A 12,446-nucleotide genomic window follows, 5' to 3' on the forward strand; every position below is an offset into this window, starting at 1 on the left:
TCCTCCTCTCCCTGGCAGCCTGCCAGTTCTGGGGAAGGCGGCTGGAAGCAAAATCCCTGCTCTCTCTGGGGAGTCTGGCTCCGAGACACCAGGGGGGATTTAACTGACTGAGCCCAGACAAGGCACCTCCCCACAGAGGCCAGGCATCTATCAGTCAGGGCGGCAAGATCCACTTTGGGGTGCTGACCCTTTTAGCTGTATGGGAAAGTGGGGGCAGAGCCACCAGAGAGCCCTGTAACAGCCTGAGGGTCTTGTTGCCTTCCCCATAGAGCTTCCCTGGCCTCTCAGACTTGTCCCCAGCCCAGCCCTCCTGCAGCTGGCCTCAGGGAAAAGACTGGGGCTCACTCTGAACCCTCACAAGAAGGTTTTGTATAGTGGAGCCAAAGGACATGGGTTTATGAGGCCCTGGCAGGCCCAGTGAAAGGGGTCTGTCAATCCTTTCTGCCTGACTTTTGCCCCTGAACACTGTCTTGAGAGCATGGAGAGGTAACAATACTCAAAGAAAACCTACAGGAAGTGTTGGGGTGTCAACCCCACAAACAGGGTTCAGAACTCTCACCCCACCCCCTCCTCAGGGATGTGCTTGACCATCCTTTCAGTTCATCCCAGAGTCCTGGCCACGATCTCCTGAATCATGCTGGGGAAAGGCTGGCAAACGGGAGGGGTGTATGGTATGAGGCATCTGAGGAGGGTCTCCCTGCCCTTCACCCTCTAGGCCATCAGCAGTACTCCCCAGAGAGGCTGAAACCAGGCACTGGGGAGGACATAGGAGAAGACAGGATGTGGTGTCAGCAGCAGGGAGTGGGATGCAGAGGCTGAGAGAAAGGGCCAGTCCCTCTCCTGAGCTGCATGTACCCCCGGCCCGCCCTGTGCTGGCAGGCTGGCTGCACAGACCCGGCTGTGAGAGCACCAGGAGCTTCCTGAGCCATGGACTGACTCCTCTGGCTCTGGGGCCTGGGAAGGGCAAGCCTAGCTCAGGGAAGTGCCACTCAGCTGTGCTCTTGCAGACCCACCCCCACCATGGGGCATCTGGCAGGGGTTTCCCATGACCTCCTGGGAGACAGGAGATGCTGCAGTTTGGCTTAGCCCAGAGCCCAGAGCTGTGATGACATCTGCATCTGGTGGGGGACAGCTCAGTGGGGACTGGACCCTGGGGACGCTCCCCTGCTGAGGAATGCAGAGCAACAGGCGGCTGGCTGGCTGGCTGGCTGGCTGTGGAGGGCTGGCTGTGGAGGGCTAGCTGTGGAGGGCAGGAGCCACGCTGGCCCTGGCCCTGCCCCCACTGCCAGCCTGCGCAATAGGTTCTCTAGGTGCACCTTCATTCCGCCTAGGTCAGCCCAGCCCAGCCTGTGAAAGGACTGACAGGCAGCTTCCACCACCAGCTATGATAGTGGCCTGCCACCGAGAAGACAGAGGTACAGGGACTTAAGCATCTGGGGACAGGAACCATGGCATGCCCACTTTTCCATGCTTCAGGACTCCCCCCTTTTACCTCCAGCTGGCAGCTGGAGGTAAAAGGGGAAGTCCTCCAGAGAACACTGCAGTCCACACTGCTGCCAGCCTGGGGCTTCACTGCCCCCGCCCCAGTCTCCCCTCTCCCTCCATAGGATGGGGGGTGTGGATCTGTCTTAGCCCTGCTCCTTCCCTGGAAGTGCTCCCTCCAGCTGTTCTAAGCGGGGGTAGGAGGACTCTGCTTTCCTCCTTAATGCCCTCAATTGCAAGACTGTCCAGAGGGTAAAATGAAAGGCCATGAGGCCCAGGAAGCCTGGGGTTCTAACCTTTGGCTGAGGGAGGAGGGGTGGCAGCAGGAGAAGACTTGGAAGCCCCAGAACCTCCTCCTCTAGAGAGTGCCAAGAGAATGGGGAGGCAGGAACTCCCCCAAACCAAAAGGAAACCACAAGGATTTAGGAACTAGGGCCACGGTGGGGATGGGCAGCCCTATGCCAAGTAACCCGGTAAGGCAAATCCCTTGCCACACAGCTGCACAGCGCTGTGCGCTTCTCCCACATTCTCCTCCAGGGCAACTGTGTACAGAAGTAAAGCATTTGAAGAAACCGAAGCAGAGACCAGAACACTTAGCCAATTAGCAGCTGGACTGGAGGTGGCTTAGAGCAGTCTGAGGAGCCACGTGCTTGCAAAGAGGAGTGCTCTGGGTTCAGATCCAGCCTCCTGCATCTGCTGCTGTGTTCACTTGTCTATAAAAGGAGAGTAGCCTCAGTTTCTTGGTGGGTGTAATAGGATAATGCAGGCACAGTGCCTGGCACAAAGTAAGTGTTCAACAAATCATAGTGCTAAGCCACTTCCTAGTTCACTCTCCTTTCTACCACAGCAGGCTTTCTGCTCTGAATAAATAAATAGGTGGAGTCACTTTGAATCACTTTACCCAATAATTCACTGCGGCTTAAAATTAGGGAGATACTTCTTAGGTATACTTAAATTAGGGCTTATTTTTAAACATTTTATTCATACTTGACTCTGAAGGTATCTACCTGTATTTTGTTCCCTCCAAGAATTAAATGCCTTCTACTTCATTCAAACCTCTGCTCTGCATAAATGAAAAAATCAGAACAAACCAGGTGTCCCCATTCCCCAGTGAGTAAAACTGAGGCCCAGAAGGACAATCAGGAAAGGGGACCCATGACCCGTTTAGCAGATACATTGCATTAGTCCAGCCCTGCCCTTTGCTCCCCGAGCTGTAAGAGTAAGGGTGTCAGGCATGTGTCACCTCAGTTACCTCCCAGCCCCAGCCCCAGCCCCACCCTTAGGTTTACAAAAGCTGAGAACCAATCAAGCATGCTGGCTGGGTGGTGGAGGAGGGGAGGTTTCCGGGGCTTGTGGCTACTACACTCCACTTCCTTGTGATGATGTAAGCCCTGTCAATGCAGCAGGAGGCCACCACCAGGACTCTCAGGTCTCCACACAACCCTCGGAGCTCCTGCCAAGGCCTCAGTTTTTGCAAACTGGAAAGCATGAGATGCAGTTGGCATCAGTTGGCTCTGAATGGCTTTGGGACCCTGAAGGCACCCACATGCCCACCCCCATAGTTCAGTCTTTTTCATTCTCCCAATCCCACAATGCTCTTGATTGAAAATTTAGATAGCTATGGACCAAGATTTCAGACTAGTCTGGAACTAGGGAAATAATTGCAGCTAGAGAACCCCAATGGGAGAAGACAGGGGTCCACTCTAACACTGTCCCTTGGGTCCCCAGCTGGGGCTCCCCTCAATTCCCTTGCTACCCTGTTCAACCCTGTATTCTCAACGGATGGATGTGGGACTGGCCAAGGCACCTCCCCCTCCCCTGCAGACTAAAGGAAGGAAGTTTAGGGAAGCTAGGCAGAGATAAGCGGGAGGGGGTTAGGCATCGCAACACTAAGGGCTCCCCTCATGGTGGGGGCTCAGAGCTGGGGGCTTGAAAGGGTCTTAAATAAACTCGCCATGTGACTTGGCTTCCTTCCCCAATTTCGACTTTGCCAACTTGCATCTCTTAACATTTGTCGGGCCTGTATTTCTGCAGCTGGCCCCGGGTTACAGCTCAGCCTCACCTCTCTCTAGCTGTGCTACATGTCCTCCTCCCCCACCCCCAGGTAAAGGCCAGTTCTAGCCCAGCCCAGGAAGCTGAGAGTCCTTACAGTACAAGGGGATTAATGGATAAAGGGATCAGAGGGCAGGCCTGAGGGGACTGTTCTGGGATCTCTTGGTAAAGAACTGACTAGCCCCAGTTCAGGAGCAGATGGGCCTGACTCCACCTAGCTGGGGAGGCAATGGGGTGGGGCTTTGAGGGCCTACATACACCTGGACATTTTCCCCTAATCCTGAAGCCCCAGGTCCTGCAAATTTCCTCGGGTTTTTCCGGAGCCCAGGCCTTCCCAGCAGCACTTTGCAGATGGCCAGCTTTGATCCTCATCCCAGATTAGAGCCCAAGAGGCCAGGGCCTGGAACTTCACCTAGTGGAGCAGCCTGGGCCTCTCTTCCTAAGCACACACATCAGCCCAAGTCTGTCTCAATCCTGGCTCCCTGTCCCAAGAGCTGGACTCCAGGGTTCATCACAAGTTAATCTCATGGGAGTTCAGAAAGGCTTCAGTTAGGGACAAAGGACTTCCAGGAAGTCAAAAAGATAGCTGAACCTGGCAGGAGGTAGTAAGCCCTGGGGAAGCAGTAGGTATAGGCAATTCCAAATCCTTGGCCCTTCTCATAAGTGCTCTACTTGACTGCAGCCCCACACCCAATCCTTTAGGTGGCACGAGTGGTTTCTGGGGGCAGGAGATAGGACATCCAAAACAAGGAGAACTCCCCCTATGGCTCGTTACTGGCACCATCTGCTCCCCCTCCCAGCCCAGCCTTGGCCCAGTCCTACCCTCAGTTCTCTGATTAGAAACTGGGTTCTGTCCAGGCATTGTCTGCCTTCCACGGCCGGCTGCCCATTGAGGTCTGGCGTGTGCCGGGCTGGGCGCTCAAGCTGAGCTGGAGAGCTAGAGGCGATGGCAGAGAGGAGTGGGCGGGGCCCTTACCTTCCTGCAGCCCCTGAAAGCCCCGGCTCTTTTGATGCAGGGTTCCTTCCAGATCAGCCACTCAAGGCAAGGTATGGGGACCTCACTTAGGACCATCTGACTGGGAAGATCACCCTAAAGCACTGGGTGCAGAGAGCAGGCACAATCCTTTCTCTGTGGACAGGGCCCCAGGATTATTCTGGTAATGTGAAGGGAGCACTGGCTTCTCACCCTTGACATAATGTGCTGTCCCCTAAGGCTCCCCCCCACCCCCTGGGAAGCCCCTCATCTTACCATGTCCCAGCCCAGGCTGGGGACCCTGAACAGATGTGGAGGGCCTTTGTTTGACTCTCTCCTGCAAGATGGAGTCTAAAGGAAAGCCCCCCTGGAAGGGGCACCCCAAGCTCCTTTCTTCCCAGCCCTGGTTCACACTGGATGGGGGTTGCAGCTTCATTTCCCTTTTATGGCGCTGGACTCTCCCCATCTGCAGCAGATGCCATATTTACATTTCTCACTCCCACTCCCCACCCGTGCACCTCCCTCTCTCGACCTCCAAGGGCTCCTGCTGCAATGTCAGCCCCAGCGACAGCCTGGCCCCGCCCCAGTCAGCCCACCAGGCACCTGCAGGGCTCCTCTTTGTCTCAGGCTGTTCGGAGCCAGGAAGGCTGTACTCAAGTGATGCTCTGAATGCTTCCTGGGGTACAGGGTGCAGGGCCTTAATCTCCTTCCCTCAGCCTCAGATCTGGAATCAGCCTCAATGCCTCCTCTCTAGGATGCAGAGGACTGTCCAGGTGGCTAGGGGCATCTGCCCTGGGACAGGAAGTGGGGCCTTCATCCATTATCATTTCTGGCCCTGTCTAAAAGCAACTTCCCAGGACCCCTGGAATCTGGGTCATCTCTGACCCAGGGGATCTGGAGACCTGTCTCAGGGACCCACCGTAGACCCTCCACTCCCCCTATCATACAAAGCTGTGCAAAGCCTCTCTACATCCCTGCCTTGGTGAAGTCCCAGATTGGTACTCTCCTAATACACCCTCTCAAAGAGAAAACCCCCAAATAAAAACAGGGAGAGGCAGTGTGGTGTAAAGCATCTCCACCCAGCACAAAGAACACAGATGGTTCAACTTTGCAGTATTTCCTGTCCCTGTACCTCTGTGTGCCCCTCCCAACAGAACCTACCCAGCCATGCCCTCTCTAGCCTAATTTCTGTCAGATCACTTCACATCTGAGAGCTGTCAGGAATGGAACCCCCAGAAAAATCTACCCAACCCTTCCCTGTTCAATTTCACCTGAGTGCCGGAGGATGGGCCAGTGTCACACCCTCCTGTCCTCTCAAAGGTAGCCTCTCAAATATACCTAATCCCCGCTCCTCTCACCCCATCTCCTTTTGGGGCAGGCCCTGCAGGATTCTTTCCATTGACTCTCCACGTTAGGCCAAAGCACCATTCCAGCCCTTCTGTGGTCTTAGAACCCATCTCTGCAGAACGAGCTCCGGGAGGGTGTGCTGCCTTGACTAGCCTGACCGAGCACAGAACTAGCTTACTGGGGTAGATGAGGGCGAAAAAAATTTCCGATATCCCGCTATGAGACAGCAGCCTCGTGGGGAGGCGAAGAGGAAACGCACAGACGCCCGGCCTGGGCCAGGGCTGGGTGTGAAATACCGGATTTCCTTGTTTATTCGATATTCTGATCATTAAGGGCTCCCAAGAGGGGCCCGAAATTAACCACCCAAACAAAGCCACCTTCCAGCAGTCCGCCGGGCTGCCGCTCCCCTGCGGCAGCGGGGCCAGCGCGCGGCGCCCTTCAGCCCGGCCCACGCCGGCCCCTCCTCCGGGAGTGCGGGCTCCAGCTCCAGCGATGTCCGTGCCCCCGGCTCCAAGCCCACCCGAGACAAAGCCCGAGCCCCGCCGCTCACGCTCCTTTTTCCCGCTGTCGGTCCCTACCTGACCGCCACCTTGACGCAGCAGTCCCCTTGGCCAGCCATGGTCTTCTGACGCTAGGGTCTGGGCGTGGATCAAGGGCGGGGGTCCGGGGGCCACTGCCCAAGGCAGTGGCTGCGGCTGCCGTAGGCGGGAGCGCGGGCAATGCTGGCGAAGGCTGTCGCCGAGGCTGGAGGTGTCATGCTCGCGGGAGACAGGCAGAGGGGCTTACCCACTGCCGGCCCCCCGGGGTCGATCCAGCACACCTCTTGGAGCCATCGGGCGGCGGCGCGTAGCTAGCTGACAGCCGGCAGCGCGACCCACTGCTCCCCACCGCGCGACACACGCGCTCACACACCTCCCACCCCGGCCACCACCTCCCGCCGCAGCGCGAACAAAGGGGGCGGGGCCGACCCGGCCCAGGACCCGCCCCCAAGCCCGGCAGAGCCGCGCCGGGCCCCGCCCCACCCTGCAGCCACCAATCGAAGGCCCGAAAGAGCAATAGGGGCGGGACTTGAGCCTTTAAAGGGATCTCTTGGCTCGGGTCCACCGGGTTGCTGGGGGCGGGAAGAATTGGGGGTAGTTGGGACGGCCGGGAGAAGCCAACCACGCAGAAGCCTGGATCCTCGGAGTCACAGAACCTCAGCTTCACTGGGACCTTCCTTTCAAAAATGAGGAAACATGCAAAGAGGGGAACTACCCAAGGTCACACAGCGAGTTAGTGGCTAAGCACGGGTAAGAAACCTGGCCTTCGGGGCAGCGCGCTGCTTCAAAGCATCCCACAGTGATTAGCGGTTTACAGTTTGAAAAGGCCAGCAAAGCTTCCCTTCTGCATTTATTCCAGTAAGTTCGCCAACCTTTAGTGAAGGGGATTCTTGCTGATGTCTAAGTAAAATTCCCCCCACCTCCACCCTGCAGCATTTAAGTCCATCTTTTGATAGCTTTCTGGCCAGACTGCTAGCTCAGTCTGGGCTCTCCATACGTCTAGACCACAGTCCCATTGACCTTTATGACCCACGGATGACCCATCAGGCCCGGCTCACACTCTGTTGTGGCAGTGGGGGCAGAGGGGTCAGTGTGGGAGGCTTGAGATGCCCCAGGAAGAGGAGGGAACAAAGGGGGCACTCAACTCCAAGGGCACCTGGATGGAGAGGCTGGGTGGGGAAGTGGGTGGGAAGGGAAGGCCAATGAGTGCAGCTGCCTGCACGAATGGATATAAAGGACAAGGGGGTGCCATGGAGACTTTAACACAGGGCAGTTATGGAGGAGGAGACCAGTGCTGTGGAGACACAATTCCCTGTCCAGTCCACCTCTCCTCCCTCTGAGACTGGACTCCTCCTTCCTGCCCTCCAACTCCAACATTGGGGCCATTCACAGAGCCCCTCACCAGCTGCCCTCCCTTCCCTCACTTCACCCAGCTCCCTCCCCTGGATAGGGCCCAAGAGGACTACCCAGCTGCAACTCCAGATGTGAGTTGAGATCTCTGGGGGAGGGGAGAAAGGGGAGTCTGACTCCAAGCCTCTTGCATCACCCTCAGATGATGAAACCATGTCAGAGATTTTGGTAAGGATATAGGTTAGGGTCGGAGAATTTATCTGTTAGTGCCATCTTCCTGTCCTGTCTCCTCCACCGTCCCCCTAACACCCCAGATAACTACTCTATCCAGGAGCCCAGATCCCTGTATGGTTTGACCTATTAAGTTCAAACCAAAAAACCAGAAAATTTCAACAGCAGATTTCAAGGTCACATCAACACCCTCTCATCCTCAGGGCAAATAGAAGGCTGCCGTCAGCAGGAGTACCCCCAAGGTTGTGGTAGGGGGTTCCTGGTGAGATCTTGCACCCTTTACTAACATTTGAACACTCCTAGAGCCGGAAACCAGCAGAGTTGAGGAGTCAGATCCTGGGCATTCTCTCTCCATCTTCCAACCAAAATTAGCGATAGGGAGCAGCGTAACACAAACAAGGTACTTCATGGGCATGTTATTTCATCGTTATACCCCTGAGCTAGACTTTAATATTCTTTTTCAACTTTGCAGATGGGGAAACTGAGTCTCACCCAGCATATAAGCAACAGACTCAGAATTTGAATTTGTGCATATGATTCTGGACTCCCCAGATCACCTCTAAGCAAGTGCCAGGAGGATGGGAGCTGGGCTAGCCTAGGGTTTTCTTGCAGGCCCAACAGCCTCCAGGCCTAGCCCTCCCAGATGGCAATGCTGCATTTTGCAAAACTGCTCTCCCACCCACCCATCTCTAGGCTTCTTTGGGGCCCAACTCTGGTTTCCTGCCTGCAGGAGGTCGGCTGTAACTTCCGACAGTAGGTGACCCTTCTGACTCACAGTTCAACTGCTGGGAAATGCTACCAGAGCCACTGCCCACCCCCTCTGCAATCCTCCAGGCCACAATCCAGAGTGTCCAGCTAGGACAAGCAAAGAGACACATTGGCTGCAAACTCAGACCTCCTAGAATCAGGGCCTCAGGATTTTGGTTACTTTGATCACCTCAAGCAACTCCCTCCTGGGCCACCAGGGAGCAGCAGGACAGCCCAGGGTCCAGACTGACTCCTGAGCTCCGCTCCCATAGGTGAGAAGCTAACACGGGGATTCAAGGTAGAAAAGAGGCTTAAACTGCAGCTTGGGAGATTTAGGTTAGACAGGTCAGAGGAAGCCTAGGACAATCCCTGCCCTTTTCTGTCTCTGTCCAGCTTCAGCACAGCCCCTGCTTCCTCTCTGGCTTATTCCCACTTCTTCTGTCTCCTTTCAGCTACTCTTCTTTCCTTCCCTCCTCTCCAAACCCTGAAGTTTCTTAGAATCAGCTACATAAGGCACATAGCATCCCCAGTACTTTCCTCTCTGCCTGACAGAAACACACACACACACACACACACACACACACACACACACACACTGGCCCTGAGTAGAAAATTGGAGTTTGAGTCCCAGGATTTGTCCCGAACTGAGGCCCTTCCCCCAGGCATCTTGGGGCCTCCATCATTTCTCCTGACATGAGCTGTGGGCGTCTGGGCAGATGGGAACCTGGGGGAGGTGTGGGGAGCCCTCTCCAAGTCAGGAAGCTCCCACGCTACTGTAGTTAAAATACTCCAGCAGCGACTTGGGGCAGCCATCTGGCCGAGATTTTGCTCAGGCACGTCTCAGCTCTCAACAGCAACCCCAAAGGAACAAATCAAAACACCTAAGAGATACATGTAGGCCCTAGAAATGTCTCCAAGGGTGGCCTGACCTTGAGCCATCTCCCTTTTTATTTTCTTCAGTGTTAGTACTGAGCATTGGCATTTGCAAAATCTGAGCATTGACCTCAAATTCTGGGAGCAGAAGATGGAGTTCTGGACCTCCAGTGTTAACCCCCGGCAGCTGTGCTTGATTCCATGGGAGAATGGGCCTTAACCTATCCTCCAGCAGACGTCCAGCCACAACTTCCAGTGTTCTCCCAGAGAAAGAACCCAGTTTTGCCTGCTAGCAGGAGCTCAGAACCCCAGGGAGTGTCCACAGGGCTGTAGACTAAGAAGGTCTGAGCTCAGGCATGGGTTCAGCCTCACTTCCTCTGTTATAGGGGGAGACAGACTTAGCCACAAAGGAAGCCAGAGGTTGTTATAAATAGCAGGGAAGGAGAGAACTGTTGTGGATTACAAACACCCCACTGGTCTTTAAAAAAAAAATCTTATTTTGTTTCAAATGATAATTAGTATTTAAAGAATTCTCCATATAACCTCAAACATGAAATCTTCACCACCACCCCTTCTACTTTACAATGCTTTCTGACACAATATTGGGGCCAAAGGTAGTTGACTATGTCACCAAATCCTCAGCTTGGAAAGAACCCCCTGGGTCACTTAATGCATTCCTTTATTTTCAGATGAAGAAACAGGCCCACAGATGAAAGGGACTATCCAAAGTTGCATTGTATAGTGAGATTTAGGTTAGACAGGTCAGAGGCTGAGCAGTAAAACTGAAAGTTTAGTCCCTATACTTCCAAAGCAGGGCCGTTTCCATGATAGCACAATAGGAACCCAACAGCCAAACATCTGAGATTGGGCTGTCAGTGAGTTTATAGTCCTGACAGAAGTTCAGTCTGAATGAAATAACAAAAGACAGCCCCTCAGCTGAACTGTGGTCTTTAAGACATAGAGATCTAGGCTCCAATCCTAGCTCTGCCACTCATTAGCTGTATAACCCTGTTCTAGTGATGTAACTGCAACAAGCATCAGCTCCTGCATCTCAAAATGTTAGAACAGTCACCTCACTGGGCTATTACAAGGTAACATGGGTCAAGCATCCAGGCTGGCAGTCAGCACAAAATAGCTACTAATTTTTTTTGCATTTCCCTTGGATTCTGTATTCCTTCTCCAATGGATTTGTCATAACAAAGTTCCGGGAGAGAGAGGGAGTCTCAGAGGTGAGTGTAGGTGAGGCTGGGGGAGGAGGAGGTTATGGCAATGAGATTTGCTTGGTTTAGGTCATGGGTGTGAGGTCCGGGAATGGCAGAGGCAGATCTGCAGGAAATTATCCATTCTCTGTCAACCACTCAGTGGTGGAGCCTAGGAAGCCAAGGGAAGTTTGCAGTCAGAAGGGAGCCTTGGCATGCGGGATCTGTGCTGTACACAGAGGGGCTGCTGATAAGGAGATCTTGCATCCATCCTATGGCCACACTGGACCATAAGTGTTGTTTAAGTTTTCTCATGAAACCTTCATAACAGTGAGGTCAACACTGTTATCATCCTCATTTTGCAGAAGAGGAAATGAGCTCAAAGGTCATTTGGCTAGTGTAGTAGTCATTAGTGCTGTTTACATATTTCCTGCTCTCTGTCTTCCTGCACTAGGTAGGACTGCAAGTCCTCAGTCTTCTTTGATGGTAACTGGTCATGTGACTTTAACCAATGAAATGTGGGGCTTTGCCAGCTTTAATCAATGAAATGCGATACTGGTATGTGTCACCTCTAGGTAAATAAATAAATAATAAAATGTAAAAATTAAAAATCTCAGTGGCACATGCAAAATGATAGCAGCTACTATTGCACCATTTCTGTGCTGGGCATTGTGCTAAATGCTTCCGATGTATACTATAAGGTAATGTGCATGGTAACCCTAGGAGGTAGGAACAATCATCATCTCCATAAAACAAACCAGGAGCTGGGTGTGGTGCCACACACCTGTAATCACTGGCTCAGGAGGCTGAGGCAGAACAATCGTGAGTTCAAAGCCAGCCTCAGCAACTTAGTGAGGCCCTAAGCAACTCAGTTAGACCCTGTCTCCAATTAAAAAAAAAAAAAAAAAAAAAAAAAGTTTGGGGATGTGGCTCAGTGGTTAAGTGCCCCTGGGCTCAATCCCAGGTACCAAACAAACAAACAAACAAACAAATGAAAAACCAGGACAGTAAGAGTTTATAAGGTCACAAGTGAGGAGCAGGGTTCAGACTCAAGCAAGTCAATGGCCAGTTTCAAGGAAAAGACTGGATCTGGGCTTTGGCATCTGCTGAGCTAAGAAAGTGATCAGAAGCTGGATGTAGTGGCACACATCTATAATCCCAGAGACTCAGGAGGCTGAGGCAGGAGGATTGCAAGTTCAGGCCAGCCTCAGCAATTTAGCCAGTCCCTAAGCAATTTAATGAGACCCTGTCTCACAATATAAAAAGAGCTGGGATGTGGCTCAGTAGATAAGCACTCCAGGGTTCAATCTCAGGGTACCAAGAAAAGAAAAACAAAAGTGGTCAGAGCATCTGAGAAGTCATCTGCTTTTTGTAACCATGCAGAGACTCATACACAGTTTCACTATAGCCCCAAACTGGAAACAAACTGAATGACCCTCAGAAGGGAATGGGTACAGAACTGGCACATCACACACACAATGGAACACTATTTGGCAATGAGAAGGAGAGAGCTATTGATACTAAATACATCATGGATGGATCTTAAGAATTAATTGTGCTCAGTGAAAAAAGCAGACCAGAAAGAGCACAGTGATACATAATTCCATTGTTGTAAGAATTTTGGAAAATAAACTAATTATAAATGTCAGATTG

At 53.1% G+C, this 12,446-nt stretch overlaps 1 protein-coding gene across 9 annotated transcripts in view; it reads right to left on the reverse strand.

Moving 5' to 3' along the window:
- Kif21b (kinesin family member 21B) overlaps positions 1-6,805 on the reverse strand; it is a 48,598-nt gene extending 41,793 nt beyond the window's left edge. For all 9 annotated transcript variants that reach the window (XR_007349866.1, XR_007349865.1, XR_007349864.1 and 6 more), the window contains exon 1: positions 6,433-6,805. Coding sequence is in view for 6 of the 9 variants with exons in the window: in XM_048809622.1 (XP_048665579.1) it covers positions 6,433-6,473 (41 nt within the window). In the remaining 3 variants the exon portion in view is untranslated. The remainder of the gene's footprint in view (positions 1-6,432) is intronic.
- Between the last annotated feature and the right edge of the window lie 5,641 nt (positions 6,806-12,446).

This window comes from Marmota marmota, unplaced genomic scaffold (assembly GCF_001458135.2).
Source record: "Marmota marmota marmota unplaced genomic scaffold, marMar, whole genome shotgun sequence".
Taxonomy (NCBI): Eukaryota; Metazoa; Chordata; class Mammalia; order Rodentia; family Sciuridae; genus Marmota; species Marmota marmota.